General features: G+C 46.7%; 1 protein-coding gene across 1 annotated transcript in view; it reads right to left on the bottom strand.

Annotated features, from left to right (window-relative positions):
- Positions 1 to 18,703, bottom strand: part of ANXA11 (annexin A11) — a 70,960-nt gene that overhangs the window by 36,111 nt on the left and 16,146 nt on the right. Inside the window, exons 2-6 of the mRNA XM_044296687.1 lie at positions 17,951 to 18,011; positions 16,572 to 16,666; positions 14,322 to 14,789; positions 14,102 to 14,189; positions 6,875 to 6,969 (exon numbers count right to left, since the gene is read on the bottom strand). Of these exons, the coding sequence (XP_044152622.1) occupies positions 6,875 to 6,969; positions 14,102 to 14,189; positions 14,322 to 14,789; positions 16,572 to 16,666; positions 17,951 to 18,002 (798 nt within the window). The 5' untranslated portion in view covers positions 18,003 to 18,011. The remainder of the gene's footprint in view (positions 1 to 6,874; positions 6,970 to 14,101; positions 14,190 to 14,321; positions 14,790 to 16,571; positions 16,667 to 17,950; positions 18,012 to 18,703) is intronic.

Consider the following 18,703-nt stretch of genomic DNA (forward strand, 5'->3'; position numbering starts at 1 on the left):
TGCAGTTCCCGTTCTCTGGGGTGGGAAGGAGAGGGACAGAGCGACAGAAGGACGATGTCCTCATTGATGTGAAAGGCGGAGACCACCTTTGGCAGGAAAGTCGGGACAGGCCGAAGCACAACCTTATCCTGGTGGAAGATCAGGAAAGGTTCGGAGCAAGAAAGAGCCGCTAACTCCGACACCCGTCGGAGAGACGTGACGGCCACAAGAAAGATGACCTTGCAGGACAGAAGGCGAAGGGAGACCTCCCGTAAAGGCTCGAAGGGGGCTGATTGGAGCGCCGAGAGCACCACATTCAGGTCCCAGGAAGGAACTGGAGGGCGGTACGGCGGAACAGAGTGAGCCACCCCTTGTAAAAAGGTCTTAATTGGCCCTAGAGGGGCCAGGGGACGCTGGAGAAGAATAGACAGCGCCGAAATCTGACCCTTCAGAGAACTGAGGCACAGCCCCAGGTCCAGACCCGACTGGAGGAAGGACAGGATTGTGGGAAGAGAAAACCGGAGAGGTGGGATGCTCCGGGACTCACAGAACCCCAGATAGGACCTCCAAACCCGATAGTAGATCCTAGAGGATACGGGCTTACGAGCCCGGATCATGGTGCGGACTACGTCCGCGGAGAAACCCCGTCGCGTTAAGACGGCGGTCTCAATAGCCACGCCGTCAAACGTAGCGAGCCTAAATGCTCGTGGAAGATCGGTCCCTGAGAGAGAAGGTCTTCCCTGGAGGGCAGTGGCCACGGTGCGTCTGCCAACAGCAACATTAGGTCGGCGTACCAAGACCGGCGGGGCCAATCCGGGGCGATTAGAATCGCGGGGACGCCCTCTGCCGCGATCCTCCGAAGAACCCGTGGCAGGAGGGGAAAAGGAGGAAAGACGTACAGAAGGGAGAATTCGCGCCACGGAAGGACGAGCGCGTCGGCGCCGTATGCCTTCGGGTCCCGTGCCCTGGCCAGGTATAGGGGGACCTTGTGGTTGAATTTGGAGGCCATGAGGTCCACGTCGGGGCGACCCCAGCGAAGACAAAGGGCTTCGAACACCTCTGGGTGCAGGGACCATTCTCCCGGGTCGATGGTGGACCGGCTGAGGAAATCCGCCGCCCAGTTGTCCACCCCCGGGATGTAAATCGCAGATAAGGCCGGCACGTGCGTCTCCGCCCAGAGGAGAATGAGGGTCACCTCTTGCATCGCTGCAGCGCTGCGAGTGCCTCCCTGATGGTTTATGTATGCCACAGCCGTGGCATTGTCCGATTGGATCCGAACAGGGTGGCCCCTCAGCAGATGGGTCCAGTGTCTGAGGGACAGAAGAATCGCCCTCAGTTCCAGAATATTGATTGGAAGTCTGGACTCCGATAGAGACCAAACGCCCTGGACGGACCGGGGAGGGAAAACCCCCCCCCACCCCCTGTAAGCTGGCATCTGTGGTAATCACCAGCCAGTTCAGTGGAAGGAAGGACTTCCCCCTTAGAGGGATATGCAACCACCAGCCGAGGGAAGCCCGAGCCAGGGGAGGCAGAAGAAAGGTCCTGTCCAGACTCCTCGGTGATTTGTCCCAGGCCGACAGAATTGCCCTCTGAAAGGTGCGGGATCGGAATTGTGCGAACGGCACCGCTTCGAAACAGGCAACCATCTTTCCCAACAACCGCATGCTGGATCTGAGGGAAGGGCGGTGATGACGGAGGAGACTGCGAACCGACCCGCGAAGGGCCAGACGCTTGTCCGACGGAAGGCGGACCTCCGCCAACTCTGTATCCAGGAGCATCCCCAGGAAGATCAGCCGTCTGGAGGGGGTAAGGGAAGATTTGGGGTGGTTGATAATCCAACCGAACCGCGTCAGGGTCTCCAGAGTGAGTTCCACACTGCGGGATGTCTGAGAGAAGGAGGGTGCCTTGACCAGGATGTCGTCCAAGTATGGGAGAAGAAAAACACTTCTTGAACGTAGAAGGGCCAAGACAGGGGCCAGGACCTTGGTGAACACTCGAGGAGCCGTCGCCAGACCAAAGGGAAGGGCGACGAATTGGAAGTGATCGTCCCCCACCGCGAAGCGCAGGAAGCGGTGATGACATGGAGCAACCGGAACGTGGAGGTATGCATCCTGAATGTCGATTGAGGCCATGAAATCCCCTCTTTCCAGGGAGGCCACTGCGGACCTGAGAGACTCCATCCGGAATCTCTGCAGTCGGAGAAAACGGTTCAGGCGTTTTAGGTCCAAGATCGGACGCACTGAGCCTTCCTTCTTGGGAACCACAAAGAGGTTCGAGTAGAACCCCCTGAACCTTTCCGTCGGAGGCACGGGGGCGACGACACCCTTGTCCATTAGAGAGTGAATGGCCGCGAAGAAGGCGGCCACTCGTACGGGATCTCGCGGAGGACGGGATCGGAAGAAACGGTCTGGCGGAATGGACGCAAATTCGATTTTGTATCCGCAAGATACAATCTCGAGCGCCCATGCGTCTGAGATGTGGGCCCGCCATACGTTCCTGAATAGGAGAAGGCGGCCCCCCACCCGGGTGGGTGGGGGCGCACCTTCAGGCAGAGGGCTGCTGGCCTGTGGGAGCCCGTGCAGGCTGGGACTTGCGCCAGGTAGGTTGCGTCCGAAAAAACGGCTTCTTGCGTCTATCCTGGGCTGGGCCAGAGGAAGAAGAACTGGCCGCGGGTCTAGACCCGGTGGGCTTGCGAAAGGACCGAAAACTGGGACGAACCAGCGCGACCACGGGGGGCGCCCATTGGCCTGGACTGGGGGAGGTGAGTACTCTTCCCACCCGTGGCCTCTGATATAAGTTCGTCCAGACGGGTTCCGAACAGGCGGGAACCCGTGAATGGTAGGCCGGCCAAAGAGCGTTTGGAAGCGGCGTCCGCCGCCCAAACCTTCAGCCAGAGTTCCCTCCTGACAGAAACTGCCAGGGCAGAGGAACGGGCAATGAGGGCACCCGCATCAAGGGAGGCCTCACAGACGAATTTTCCGGCCTGAACAATTAGTTGGGCTAAGGAACGGAGGTCCTGAACAGGGACGTCCGACCCTAACTCCCGTTCCAGTTGCAAACCCCATTCAGAGACCGCTTTGCCAACCCAGGCGGAGGCAAAGACCGGTCTAAGGGCCGAACCAGAGGCAGTAAATATGGCCTTGGAGAGGGATTCCGTACGACGGTCCTCAACAGACTGGAGGGAAGATCCGTCCTGTACAGGAATAGTAGTGCTTTTGGACAGGCGAGCCACGGGAGGATCAACCTTAGGCGGGGATGTCCACGTGGTCACAGAATCCGCTGGAAAGGGATAACAAATGTCCAGCTTTTTGGGTGTAATAAAGCGGACGTTAGGCCGAGTCCAAGCCTTGGATACCACAGAAGAAAAATCAGCGTGTATGGGAAAAACCTTGGAGGCCTGTTTGGGGCGGAGAAAGGACACGCCGGCCTGTTCAGAGCTGGGGGGGTCATCGTGTAGCTGAAAGGTATCACGGATGCTAGTGACAAGATGCCCCACCGCGGACGCCAATTTGGACGGAAGCTCTGAGTCCATGTCCACGTCCGAATCCGCCAGTTCTCCCTCAGAAAGCGTATCCCTTTGAGAGGATAGACTTGACTGAGCTCGCACGCATGGCGGAGAGAGCGAAGCATCTGGAGAAGATGTGCGCTCAACCCTTGAACGTTTCTGAGTATGCCGGGCCCTGGAAGATTCGCTGGGAGGCAGGGAACCAGTGGGGGCGGCAGAAACGGTAGTCCCAGCGGGTGCGACAGGGATTGTGGCAGCCTGCGGGAGAGGCGGTCTATCCACGAGACGGCCCACTACGTGTGTAAGGCTTTCCACCGCCTGAGACAGAGACCTAGCCCAGTCAGGGGGTTCAGAGGCACCGGGGGGCGCAGCGGGAAGCGGGCCCTGCACCGGGGCCTGACATGCAAGGCAATGCGGCTCAGATTGCCCACGCGGAAAAAGTTCCTTACAGGCGGTACAGGCATGGTACCAGGGTTTGGGGGCACCTGTGGGATCTGACATGCTGAAGTGTGGTTGTACTCTAATATAGAGACCACAAAGGGTTATAGCAGCTATGACCAGGAGGGTTAGGAGAGGGTTAACTGTCCTACCAGTGCCTCAGAAGAACGTCAGGAGATGGCCCAGATCAGCAGCAGCAGAGAAGCAGTGAACAGCAGTGAGCAGCAGAGAGCAGCAGAGAGCGCCCACAGAAGCCGAGCGATGTACACAGGAGGTTAGAGTCCCCCACCGTGTCCCAGCTTCCTGTCAGGAGTGAGGAAGCGCGGGAAACCTCAGCAGAAAGCACGGGGAACAAGCTCCGCCCCCTCCAGCGCTTGAAATGTCTCCTGTGAAGGAGAACGTAGCTCCGCCCCCAAAATGACGCGCGCGTAAGCCCCGCCCCCTGCCGGGACCGCTAAGCCCCGCCCCCCGTTCTCGGCGGGAAGGGGGAGAGAGAGAAGAGAAAAATGGAGTCAGCCCCGAATGAGGGGGAGGGGGGGGGAGAAAGATAGCAGCGTGGGGGGGAACGGCGTGGGGGTGCTGAGGATGCTGCTGTGCTGCATTGTCCTGCAGATGAGCGCTCAGAATGAGCGACCACGGGTGCCCCCCTTACCCAGAGGGGTAGATGCTGCAGATAGGGACGGGGTATGGGCTGGAATAGCCATCTCACCGTCCGACGTCTTCACCCTCAGTCCTTTCCAGCAGGGTCGCCCCTTCAGCCACTGGCACCGCAGTGGCAGGAAGCTGGAAGAGGGGCTTGGCGTGCGGGCGACCCCCTAGCTGGCGGGATGTAGGGGAGCCATTGCTGCCCAGATCCTCCTATTGCTTCTGTGGGGGAGGCAGCAGTGCAGATAAGTTGGCACTGGCGCAGCTCAACCCCGGGAGAGCAGAGAGGTCTAATGCGCCTCTGGTATCCCTAGGAAAAAATAAAATAACAAAATTAGAAGAAAAAGTAAAAATAACAAGGAGAAAACAGCCCTGCAGTAGCAGGGAGTGTCTTGCCTCCTTGGACACTAAGCTAAAACTGGTAGCCTCTATCTCCAGGCTGAGGGTATAGCTGATGGAGGAGGGGCTTAACAGTTTTACTTAGTGTCACGCCTCCTAGGGAGCTGAGCTATACCCAAGGTCTGTGTCCCCCAAGGAAAATGGGCGAGAAATAAAAATTATTAACTGTCCGTCCGTAACTGGCGGTCAGTGGGTGTCAGTCATTAGGCGTCCATCAGTGACGGTCAATTATTTTCATAAGGGACCCTGTGTCCGTTTGTTACCCGCGGTCAGAGGGTGTCCGTCAGTGGGTGTCCGTCATTAGGCATCCGTCACTAGTCTATTAGGGACGGTCAGTTATTTTAATTTATTTCTGAGCTTCAGAGATTATTCAGTGCAGAGCAGGCATATGAATTTCTATGCTCTGACCACTCTGAATCTGACACCGCTTCAGAAGCGGAAATATATTCAGATAGCGGGGACTAAATATACTTAAACAATAAAAAAAATAAACATCTTGGGATGAACAGGTCCGACATTGGGGTCTCCCTCCATCTCTACTGACGAAGAGACCCAGCACTTGGATGCTGGAGACCATAATGGTGGCACCACTTTGTGACCCTGTGGTAAGACTGTTCCTTTTTTACTGAGCACTGGAAATCAAGGCAAACTTGTGGAGCACATATTTTTTTATATTATTGAACTTATGGGCTATTATCTTATATTTATTGTTGTTTAAAAGTTAAGCTTTAACAAGGTCACCCATTTTTGTTGTTATATATTTAGTTTATAGGGTTGTCCAACATTTACCATTATTGACCCATTAATTTGGGGTTTGTGTTTTCACTACTTTTACACTACACTAAAGGTTTTTCAACATATAACATCGGTAAAAACAAAACAAAGTCTACAATAACCTATCAATTTTCACAACAACATTTTTTCCCACTTTCCCACTACACTAAATGCTTTTGAACATGTAACATCAGTTCATACAGAACAAAGTCTACAATCACCCATCAATTTTCAAAAAAAAAGCCTGTTTCACATAAGAAATTTCACCACTGCGTAATTCGGTCCATACCGCAAAAAGGGCTTTAGAATATATAACTGCACCGCTGAACGGCAATTAGGCCCTATTTTTTTCTACTTTTACACAAAAGGCTTTTCAACAGATAAATGCAACGCTGAACGGCGAATAAATTTTTATTTCGCCACCAAAACACGGCAAACTGGGCTTTAAAATATATCACTGCACACCTGAGCGGCAAAGATATTTTTCCTTTTTCCACTAATACACGCAAAAAAGTGCACCGCTGAGCAGCAAATATATTTTACTTTTGCCACTAATACACAACAAAAAATGCTTTCGAACTGTGTTTCCTAACCAGTGTGCCTCCAGCTGTTGCAAAACTACAACTCCCAGCATGCTGGGAGTTGTAGTTTTGCAACAGCTGGAGGCACACTGGTTGGGAAACAATGCGTTTAGAACATATAACTGCACTGCACTAGGGCAAATAAAATGTAGAAATATTACCTTGTAATAACCCCTGTTAATGCCTGTATTAATCAGCACCCTAATAAAAACGGTTTGCTGGAATTACAGAGCTGTATAATGGCAATTTGGATGCCCAGTCAGTGCTGCAAGATGTAATCGGATTGTTCCTATTACCCAGGCTGTCACCTCCCGGACTGAACCCTGTTCAACACAAATACTGTGGAATGATTCCTCCCTATGCCTTCCCTACACCTTGAATAATCTTTCCCTGCAATTGTAAATCATTGTTTTTTTTTTTGCACAATGAAGTTTTTTCTATCCCTGTCCCTAGCGCCTGCAGACATGTCTCTGGAGAGATCTGGAAAATGATGTACACAACAATGGAAATATAAAAATGAAGTATGCAGCATTTGATTAGACAGAATACCTACCTTCCCGTAAGCTGTTTTGAAGGATAAACTGATTTGCTGCCTCTGCTTGCTAGACCGGCTACCCAGGCATTCAATGATGGCCTTTTCATCGGTTCCTGTTAACAGAACATACAAGTTTTCATTTAATTGAAAGTGCACAGCAATTCAAAAATGATAGCTTACGATATTTATATTTAAAGGGGTATTATCTTAATGATCACGGTTAAATCTGTTAATGATTTAACAGTGATCATTTTTCTAAATATATTTCATTAACAAATCCCCACCCCTTAGAAAAAAATAAACCTATACTTACCTGACTGTTGTCTTCCGTCTCCCCTGGTTACGGCCACCGCTCTTCTCAGGAATCGCGGTGGCCGCAGACGACTTCTTTTCTTCTCCCGGCCGGCCGCGCACTGTACTGAACGCGCACGCCGAGTCCCCGCATGCGCCCTGGTGACTTCTTCCTAGCAAATACTATACTGGCCAGGAAGATGGCGCATGCGCGGACTCGGCGTGCGTGTTCAGTACAGCGCGCGGCCCGGCCGGGAAAAGACATCAATCAAGATGGAGCCCGCCCCCTGCTGAGTGCCGAAACCAGGAAGTGGACGGCGAGCCAGGAGCAGGTAAGTATAAAACTGCGTGCTGAGAAAACCCCTTTTAGTCTTCTAAGTAACAGTTTATCTGTACCTTTTTTTTCAAAAAACTTGATGTACACTCTAATGCTGCCCACAACTATTTTCCCCAACAGTCCCATACATATGCATGCTTGGCATTAGGAACACCCCCATGAGACAGTTGGTGGATCCCAACGAAATTTGCAGGTTTGGACAACGATTTTATTGAGAGTATGGACACCTTAAAGGGAACCTGTCACCTGGAAAAGACAATTTACACTAATCACAGTACCTTAAAGTATCTCTCATAGTGTGCCCAAAGATGTATTCATATCTTCTTTCTGCGTTGTGCCGTCTCATAAAATCGACTTATAAAACGGTGTTTGGCACCTTTTTGAAGTCATGCTGAAGTCACAGGGGCAGCGGCCTCCTTGACTCAACCGTCGGATAAGCCCGCCCCTATGCCACTCCTCTGTATATTGATGGTCATTTTTCTCTGTAGCCGTGGCCGCGCTCTTCTCGCGCATACACAGTGCGCGTCCTGCCGCAGCGCGATCCCGGCTACGGCTCCCTCCCTGGCATCTGCATGTTCACTGCGCTGCAGTGCAAGCAGACAGTGATCGCGCTCACGCCGCAGGCGAGAATGAACTGTATAGGAACGGCGCAGGCGCAGTGAACAAGAAGATGCCAGGGAGGGAGCCATAGCCGGGATCATGCTGTGGCAGGACACGCACGACGCATGCGCGAGAAGAGCGCGGTCACGGCTACAGGGAAAAATGTTCATCATATGCGGAGGAGCGGCATAGGGGCGGGCTTATCCGACGGTTGAGTCAAGGAGGCCGCTGCCCCTGTGACTTCAGCACGACTTCAAAAAGGTGCCAAACACAGTTTCACAAGTCGATTTTATGAGACAGCACAACGCAGAAAGAAGATATGAATACATCTTTGGGCACACTATGAGAGATACTTTAAGGTACTGTGATTAGTGTAAATTGTCTTTTCCAGGTGACAGGTTCCCTTTAAACCAGGCCGGTCCAACTCGTCACTTGCAGATGCCACTGTGACCTTTAAAAGTCCATTTGGTGCTGGCATTTGAGGGCGTAATGCAGATCTTATCATGCACAGAGGTTTGTGCTTTACTGACAACACTCGATACTGTTCAGTACATATGGCACCAAATTCTCCAATAGAATGGCTATAAATAGTGTTCAGTATGAGACATTCCATACTATGTAGATGCTATTAGTATGCAGTCATATGCATGCCCCATGTATGAACACTGGTTTAAAATGCCTTTTACCATTATCAATTTTTTTATTTTATTTTTTACAAAACAACTACTTTGGTGCCTATTAAAAAAGGTAAAAACACAAATAAACTAAAGTGGCCCTCCAGTGCAAATTTAATATTTGACTATACATGACACATCACCCCATCCACTGCTCTAGGATAGACCATCACTGATGACACAGGTCCTATGTTCATTTCAGGGCAGTGGGGGACATGTCTTGCCTGTTCCTACATCAGTCTACAGTCGTGGCCAAAAGTTTTGAGAATGACACAAATATTAGTTTTCACAAAGTTTGCTGCTAAACTGTTTTTAGATCTTTGTTTCAGTTGTTTCTGTGATGTAGTGAAATATAATTACACGCACTTCATACGTTTCAAAGGCTTTTATCGACAATTACATGACATTTATGCAAAGAGTCAGTATTTGCAGTGTTGGCCCTTCTTTTTCAGGACCTCTGCAATTCGACTGGGCATGCTCTCAATCAACTTCTGGGCCAATTCCTGACTGATAGCAACCCATTCTTTCATAATCACTTCTTGGAGTTTGTAAGAATTAGTGGGTTTTTGTTTGTCCACCCGCCTCTTGAGGATTGATTACAAGTTCTCAATAGGATGAAGATCTGGGGAATTTCCAGGCCATAGACCCAAAATGTCAACGTTTTGGTACCCGAGCCACTTAGTTATCACTTTTGCCTTATGGCACGGTGCTCCATCGTGCTGGAAAATGCATTGTTCTTCACCAAACTGTTGTTGGATTGTTGGAAGAAGTTGCTGTTGGAGGGTGTTTTGGTACCATTCTTTATTCATGGCTGTGTTTTTGGGCAAAATTGTGAGCCCACTCCCTTGGATGAGAAGCAACCCAACACATGAATGGTCTCAGGATGCTTTAATGTTGGCATGACACAGGACTGATGGTAGCGCTCACCTTTTCTTCTCCGGACAAGCCTTTTTCATGATGCCCCAACAATCGGAAAGAGGCTTCATCAGAGAATATGACTTTGCCCCAGTCTTCAGCAGTCCATTCACCATATTTTCTGCAGAAGATCAATCTGTCCCTGATGTTTTTTTGGGAGAGAAGTGGCTTCTTTGCTGCCCTTCTTGACACCAGGCCATCTTCCAAAAGTCTTCGCCTCACTGTGCGTGCAGATGCGCTCACACCTGCCTGCTGCCATTCCTGAGCAGGCTCTGCACTGGTGGCACTCCGATCCCGCAGCTGAATCCTCTTTAGGAGACTATCCTGGCGCTTGCTGGACTTTCTTGGATGCCCTGAAGCCTTCTTAACAAGAATTGAACCTCTTTCCTTGAAGTTCTTGATGATCCTATAAATTGTTGATTGAGGTGCAATCTTAGTAGCCACAATAGCCTTGCCTGTGAAGCCATTTTTATGCAACGCAATGATGGCTGCACACGTTTCTTTGCAGGTCACCATGGTTAACAATGGAAGAACAATGATTTCAAGCATCACCCTCCTTTTAACAGGTCAAGTCTGCCATTTTAACCCAATCAGCCTGACATAATGATCTCCAGCCTTGTGTTCGTCAACATTCTCACCTGAGTTAACAAGAGGATTACTGAAATGATCTCAGCAGGTCCTTTAACCACTTCAGCCCCCCTAGCTTAAACCCCCTTAATGACCAGACCACTTTTTACAATTCTGCACTACACTACTTTCATGGTTTATTGCTCGGTCATACAACTTACCACCCAAATGAATTTTACCTCCTTTTCTTCTCACTAATAGAGCTTTCATTAGGTGGTATTTCATTGCTGCTGACATTTTTGCATTTTTTTTTTTTTTTATATTAATCAAAATTGACAGAAAGTTTTGCAAAAAAATTACATTTTTCACTTTCTGTTGTAAAATGTTTCAAATAAAACTCAATTTCTATATAAATATTTCTCTAAATTTATTGTTCTACATGTCTGATAAAAAAAAAAATCAATACGTGTATATTTATTGGTTTGGGTAAAAGTTATAGCGTTTACAAACTATGGTGCAAAAAAAATAATTTACGCACTTTGACACCCTAAGGTATTCGCTGATGGGCATAGTGAGTTCACGGAAGTTTTTATTTTTTGTCACAAGTTAGCGGAAATGGAATTCTGTTTTTTTTCTTACAAAGTCTCATATTCCACTAACTTGTGACAAAAAATAAAATTTTACATGAACTCGCCATGCCCCTCACGAAATACCTTGGGGTGTCTTCTTTCCAAAATGGGGTTACTTGTGGGGTATTTATACTGCCCTGGCATTTTAGGGGACCTAAAGCGTGAGAAGTAGTTTGGAATCCAAATGTGTAGAAAATGCCCTGTGAAATCTTAAAAGTACTCATTGGAATTTGGGCCCCTTTGCGCACCTAGGCTGCAAATAAGTGTCACAGATGTGGTATCGCCGTACTCAGAAGAAGTAGGGCAATGTGTTTTGGGGTGTATTTTTACATATACCCATGCTGGGTGAGATAAATATCTCTGTAAAAGACAACTTTTCCCATTTTATTTTTTTATACAAAGTTGTCATTTTACAGAGAGTTATTTCTCTCACCCAGCATGGGTATATGTAAAAATACACCCAAAAACACATTGCCCTACTTTTTCTGAGTACGGCGATACCACATCTGTGACACTTATTTGCAGCCTAGGTGCGCAAAGGGGCCCAAATTCCAATGAGTACCTTTTAGTAGGGCATTTTTAGAAATTTGGATTCCAGACTTCTCACGCTTTAGGGCCCCTAAAATGCCAGGGCAGTATAAATACCCCACATGTGACCCCATTTTGGAAAGAAGACACCCCAAGGTATTCTGTGAGGGGCGAGTTCATATAATTTTTTATTTTTATTTTTTGCACAAGTTAGCGGAAAATGATTTATTTATTTATTTTTTCTTACAAAGTCTTATATTCCACTAACTTGTGACAAAAAATAAAATTTTACATGAACTCGCCATGCCCCTCACGGAATACCTTGGGGTGTCTTCTTTCCAAAATGGAATCACATGTGGGGTATTTATACTGCCCTTGCATTTTAGGGGCCCTAAAGCGTGAGAAAAAGTCTGGAATCCAAATGTCTAAAAATGCCCTCCTGAGGCTACTTTCACACTTGCGTTCGGGGCTCCGCTTGCGAGTTCCATTTAAAGGCTCTCACAAGCGGCCCCGAACGCATCCGTCCAGCCCTAATGCAATCTGAGTGGATGCAGATCCGCTCAGAATGCATCAGTCTGGCAGCGTTTGGCCTCCGCTCCGCTCAGCAGGCGGACACCTGAACGCTGCTTGCAGGGTTCGGGTGTCCGCCTGGCCATGCAGAGACAAACTGATCTGTCCAGACTTACAATGTAAGTCAATGGGGACGGATCCATTTGAATTTGACACTATATGGCTCAATTTTCAAACGGATCCACCCCCCACTGACTTTCAATGTAAAGTCTGGACGGATCCGTCTGAAGCTACTTTCACACTTAGAATTTTTTCTACAATATAATGCAGACGGATACATTCTGAACGGATCCCATCGTCTGCATTATATGAGCAGATCTGTCTGGGCAGACCCCAGACAGATCCGCTCTGAACGCAAGTGTGAAAGTAGCCTAAAAGGTACTCATTGGAGTTTGAGCCCCTTTGCGCACCTAGGCTGCAAAAAAGTGTCACACATGTGGTATCCCCGTACTTAGGAGAAGTAGGGCAATGTGTTTTGGGGTGTATTTTTACATATACCCATGCTGGGTGAGAGAAATATCTCTGTAAAATGACAACTTTGTATAAAAAAAAAAAAAAAAAAATGGGAAAAGTTGTCTTTTACAGAGATATTTATCTCACCCAGCATGGGTATATGTAAAAATACACCCCAAAACACATTGCCCTACTTCTTCTAAGTACGGCGATACCACATTTGTGACACTTATTTGCAGCCTAGGTGCGCAAAGGGGCCCAAATTCCAAAGAGTACCTTTAGTATTTCACAGGGCCTTTTTTTACACATTTGGATTCCGTGAGGGGTATGGCGAGTTCATGTAAGATTTTATTTTTTGTCACAAGTTAGTAGAATATGAGACTTTGTAAGAAAAAACAAAAAATAAATAATCAATTTCCGCTAACTTGTGCCAAAAAAAAAAATCTTCTATGAACTCGCCATGCCCCTCAAAAGTGATCTTTATAACGCCACAGCGATTTTACTGTGTTTTTGCAGTGATCCGAAAAAAATAATTCTGTCACTGCGGTGGGGCGGACTGAACGCAAGTGTGCGCACAAGATCAGGCCTGATCGGGCGAACACTGCGTTTTTTGTAGAGCCTATAGAACATCCTATTCTTGTCCGCAATTGCGGACAAAAAAAGGCATTTTCTATACAGTTCTGGCAATGTGCGGATCAGCAAAATGCAGAAAGCATATCGCCCTTGTCCGTGTTTTGCGGATCCGCGAAACACATACAGACGTCTTAATGGAGCCTTACAGGGGGGTGATCAATGACAGGGGGGTGATCAGGGAATCTATATAGGGTGATCAGGGGTTAATAAGGAGTTAATAAGTGACAGGGGGGGTGTAGTGTAGGGTGGGGATTGGCGCTCGATCCAAGCAAAAGGGAGGACCAGGTAGCAGGTATATTAGACGCCGTTAACAAAACAGCGTCTAATTTACTTTTTTAGGGTTAAAAAAAAAATTGCATCTACAGCCTGCCAGCGAATGATCGCTGCTGGCAGGCTGTAGATTTACTTGTCAGCCGCGCGTCGCTGTGAACGTGCGCACATGCGCACGCTCACGCAAAATCCCAGTTCTTACGGGATGACGCGCCAGCGCGTCAATGAGGAATAACCCAGCCGCCCGCAGGACGCATCCCTGCGTTAGGCGGTCGGGAGAAGGTTAATGACAGCAATGAAATGCAGTGGAAAGTTTTTGGGGGGATTAAGTTAATTTTCATGACAGAGAAGGACTATGCAATTCATCTGATCACTCTTCATAACATTTTGGAGTATATGCAAATTGATATTATAAAAACTTAAGCACCAACTTTTCCAATTTCCAATATTTATGTAATTCTCAAAACTTTTGGCCACGACTGTACATAAGGAAGTCTGACATGATGGAGGCGATCTAAAATGAATCCAACTGGGGACCAAAACAGAGGCAGCACATGAGAGGAAACACATGGGAGGGAACTGGAGGGCACCAGGTATGTGGACTATACATGTCTCATATATAGTCAGATTTTAGGTTTGGACTAAAGAAAGCTTATTAAAATTAGAATGGGCACCTACGAGTATAAACCGCCTGAATGTATTACAAGTTCAAAGTAAAGACATAGGATGATATCCTCACGAAACATTGGTAGCTGCATTTTTCCCCACATTTTCTTACCAAATCCTTTCATGGCCTTTCTGAGAACTTCAGCATCTCTGAGTGGATCAAAGTTTGGTGCATCAGTAATCGTACCTCGTTTCCTTGCCTGGATAGAAAAAAGCAATTCACAAATTAACTTTAAACCACTTTAACCTTATTGTGGTTTATAAAAGAGAAACAATATAATAGATTAGCAAGATTTAAACAAATGTGAGACTGCATGGAATATAAAAATTACCATTGTTGATGAAATACTAGGTGTTCCTGAGGGTAGTGATGGATACTGCGGCATGGAGGGGTTCACTGCTGGAGCCTGATGATAACTTGGTATTGGTTGCTGGCCAGGGAATGTCATTGGTGGCTGACCTGGTGCTGGCATTGGTGGCTGCCCTGGTGCCAACATTGGTGGTTGTCCTGGTGCCATCATTGGTGGTTGTCCTGGTGCCATCATTGGTGGCTGCCCTGGTGCCATCATTGGTGGCTGTCCTGGTGTTGGAAGTGGTTGTCCGGGAAGCTGGCCTGGGTATCCTGTATTAAACCCTGGTTGAGGTCCACCCCCTAGAGAAGGGTACATACCAAAACCAGGCACTTGAGGTTGCTGTGGTGCCCCATACATAGGTGCTTGTGGAGGTGGATAACCACCACTTGCTGGTGGATACACTGCTTGGGAAGGGTCCATTCCTCCATATGGAAAACCTGCTCCTGTCTATGACAAATAGATTCAATTCAATGAATACAATCAAGAATGTTAACTAGATGTTCTATAAGTCTTGTATATGGATATATTTTTTCTCAATATCTTTTATCACAAAGTTCTGCAATCAACAGAAAATACTATCAATTCACATTTATAGTTTCTTAATTATCTCACAAAGAAAGATAGAATGCATAATGCCATAAAAGTAAATTCACTAAAAGAGGATTTACACATCCCGACTGAGCAGGCAGTTATCGTGAAGGAAACGTTCCTTGTAGATAATTGCCTGCTCGTCAGTGGCAATGAAGGGCAGGGATTACCTGCAGTGTGGGGACTAGAGATGGCTACTGCTATCGCCTGTTCTCCTACAGATTCACTATTTCTGGGCAGACGATCGTTCTTCACACAAGAACTGCTGCCCAGAAATTATGATTTAATGTGCTGCATCAGCAATTTATTCACCCGATAAATGAGCGTTTTGCTTGTTCATCAGGTAATTGGTGGTACATTCATAAAAGCCTATTGTTGGGAATAAGCATTCATAGCAAAGTTCTTTCCAAATAAGTTCTTTCCCTGTTGTCAGAACTGCATCAAATAGTTTTAGCTACTAACAGTTCTCCTGTATGCTGTTCCATAAAAGGTTGCGATAAATGGCAGACTGCAGTCTGCAAAGGTCATTCTGATGGCATTTTGCGGTAAAATCTGCGACTTTTCCCCACTCATGCCACTATTCCCGAAGTCGGACGCCCGCCAATCTGATATTTATGACCTATCCTGAGGAAAGGTCATCAATATTAAAAGCCCGGGGAACCCCTTTAAGACCGGCGGAGAAAACATAAATGTCTCCCCAATATTTTTATATTTTAAAACCTTTAAAGGGGTTGTCTCACTTCAGAAAAAGGCATTTTTAATGTAGAGAAAATTATTACAAGGCACTTACTAATGTGATTGTCCATATTGCCTCCTTTGCTGGCTTGATTCATTTTTCCATCAGATTATACACTGCTCGTTTCCCGGGGGTTTTATCACCCTGCAATCCATCAGCAGTGGCCGTGCTTGCACACTACAGGAAAAAGTGCCCGCCTCTCTGGTGGCTGGGACCATAGGAGTGCACATACTCCAGCAATTTTTTCTATAATGTGCAAGCACGGGCCACCGCTGCTGGATTGCAGGTTGGTCGTAACTAAGGTGGAGTGAATGGGGTTCAAATTGCTGTGTCCAAACCTGTTAACTACGTTAATACGGGCTCTGCCATACTGTAGATTGTATGTCCTCCGCAGAGGTGTTTCCAAAGTTTCTGCAAATCTCACCTCTATCGATAAATTACTGTATCAAAATACGAAGCTGAACTCAGCTTTGTTAATAAGGCACAAAGCCAAGTTCTGCTTAGTGTTTTGACACAGTAATCTGACACGAAATAAAATGCAGTAAGTCTCATGATATTTGCAGAAACTTCAGAAAGACCTCCTCGGAGGACATACATTTACAGTAAGACGGAGCCCACATTCTTAAACAAGTTTTTAAACTAATTGAGTTCGGATACAACAATCTGAACCCGATTCGCTCAATCCTAGGTGTAACCATGGAAATGAGCAGTATATAATGTGATGGAAAAATTAAACTTGCCAGCAAAAGAATCAATATGGACAATCACAATATATTAGTAAGTGCCTTGTAATAACTATCTCTACATGATTAATGCCATTTGCTGAAGTGATACAACCCCTTTAATTACACTAATGGCAGTTTTCTTTAAAGGCAGATTATTTTTACATTTCTGACAGCACTCACCATATATTGCTGTGGATTATACTGCTGAGAGAAGCCTGTCTGCATATCCAATCCAATGGGAGGTTGGTTACTGGGTGCACCCCATAGGTTACTGCCTGTAGTAGAAAAACAAACAAAAAAAAGCCAACATTTTAGAAAAAAAATTAACTGTTTTGGTTCCATGACAATCAAACTTAAAATTTTACCACAAATATTCTAAGGCAAAAAAAAATAATAATCTATAAATCATAAATTAACCCCTTAGGATACAGACAAAATATAAAAGGTTTTAAGTTAATACATAAAAGACACAAAAAAATAAATAAATCATATAATATGATTCTGAACCTTTTTGGGAGTCAAGGATCAATGTAGGTAAATGTATGCATGCCAGGTACAGTAAAGCTCGCAGCAGTACTACACTCACTGACAAACAACATAGTGCATCCAGATAGTAATGTCAGACTACAGATATGTCTCAGTAAATGATTACAGGTGTGGTCTGGTTAGACACTGGGTCTTGCCACAAGATGGCATAAAACGCTTTCCTCCACTACTCTATCAAAAGATTCTCCAAGGCCACTTTTGGTTAGTGCACCTCTTGGTGAGAGATCGTTGACTGCTAGACATGCCTTTATGATGCCCAGTGGACAGACTTTGAGAGGGGGCACATCACTGTACTGTAAGAAGCAGTAAACTACCCACTATCTTCTAGACTGTTCCGACCTAGCTGTTAGGAGCAGTGGTTACATGAGGGCACGCACACAGTGAATAGGCTCTGGACAGCCCAGACAGACCACCAGTAGAGAGGCTAATTTGATCGGCAGACAAGCAGCTACCATAGTTTCATGGTGCCATCTGGATGGTGGACATTCATTACACACCCCTGTCTCTGCCCAGGCCATTTCCAGGCAATCAGCAGAAAGAAATGAATTTTTGCCCACATACAGCAAAGGTTTCCCAGGAATGTCTCCACCAGATTATTCCAACCCTTCCTTGGCCTGCCCAGCCACCAGATTTATCATCGATCAAGCATTTATGGGACCAGCTAGGACACGAACTTCGGCAACTAGCAGGCTCGACAGACCCAGCTACAACATCTGTAGGCAAATGTGCTGCAATATTTACAGAACCTGTATGCCTCTATGACCAACCGTATCTCACCTTGTATCCAGGCTAGAGGCAGCCCAACAGGGTACTAGAGCCTCCTTTCAATTGTACAGGTTTCCCCAATAAAAACGTATCTTTTGACTAATATTCTAAACACTTATTTCATCGTTACATTCACAGATAGAAAGTTTAAGTCGATTCTATCAACTCCTTCTTGGTCGTTATGTTTTTGTCAGAGTGTAATTTGACATAAATCAGACCGTATGTATACAAAAGTTTGGATTTCTTACCTGTAGGAATAGGGGGAAAGCCACCCATTGGAGGATAACCAGGATAACTCATTGTTTACACCTGAAATGAGAGGTTGTGTGTTAACTGTCAATGCTGTATATGCATGCATTTAGGCCGGCTCCGCATAAGGTGTAATTCTTCGCTGTGGATCTCGCCACCTATTAATAAGGATTTCACCTTATATATAAAAAGGAGTGAGATCTGAAGCGAAAATCTGTACTTACACTTAAGTTGAATTCACATTCGGCAGGTTTGTTCCTGAAATTCCTGCGACTATTAATTTACTCTGAATGGGGTTTACCAAATTTTTTGTACCTGCCACCAAAATAACCCTATTCAGACAATTCACTGAAATCTCAGATTTCAGACTATTCATTCACTGAAATCTCTGCAACATAATGGTTCTGCCACATGTGAATACCCCCAAAATTGGGATTTGAAACTCAGAATCCTGTGGATATGCCATAAATGTCTGACAGATGAGGGTCTGGACCTGCATCTATGTTGAGAATGACAACCTTCCCCTAACTCCACATGCACAGCCATCTCTCATGCGAATAAGGGCTCATTCACATGGCCGTACGAACAGATCCACACCCGTTCCGCAATTTTGTGAAAGGTCTGCGGACCCATTCAATTCTATGGGCCCTCAAAAGATGCGGACAGCACACCGTGTGCTGTCCGCATCAGTTATTCCGTACGACGGCTCCGCAGAAAAGATAGAATATGTCCTATTTTTGCCCGCAATCGCG

This window comes from Bufo gargarizans, chromosome 6 (assembly GCF_014858855.1).
Source record: "Bufo gargarizans isolate SCDJY-AF-19 chromosome 6, ASM1485885v1, whole genome shotgun sequence".
Taxonomy (NCBI): domain Eukaryota; kingdom Metazoa; phylum Chordata; class Amphibia; order Anura; family Bufonidae; genus Bufo; species Bufo gargarizans.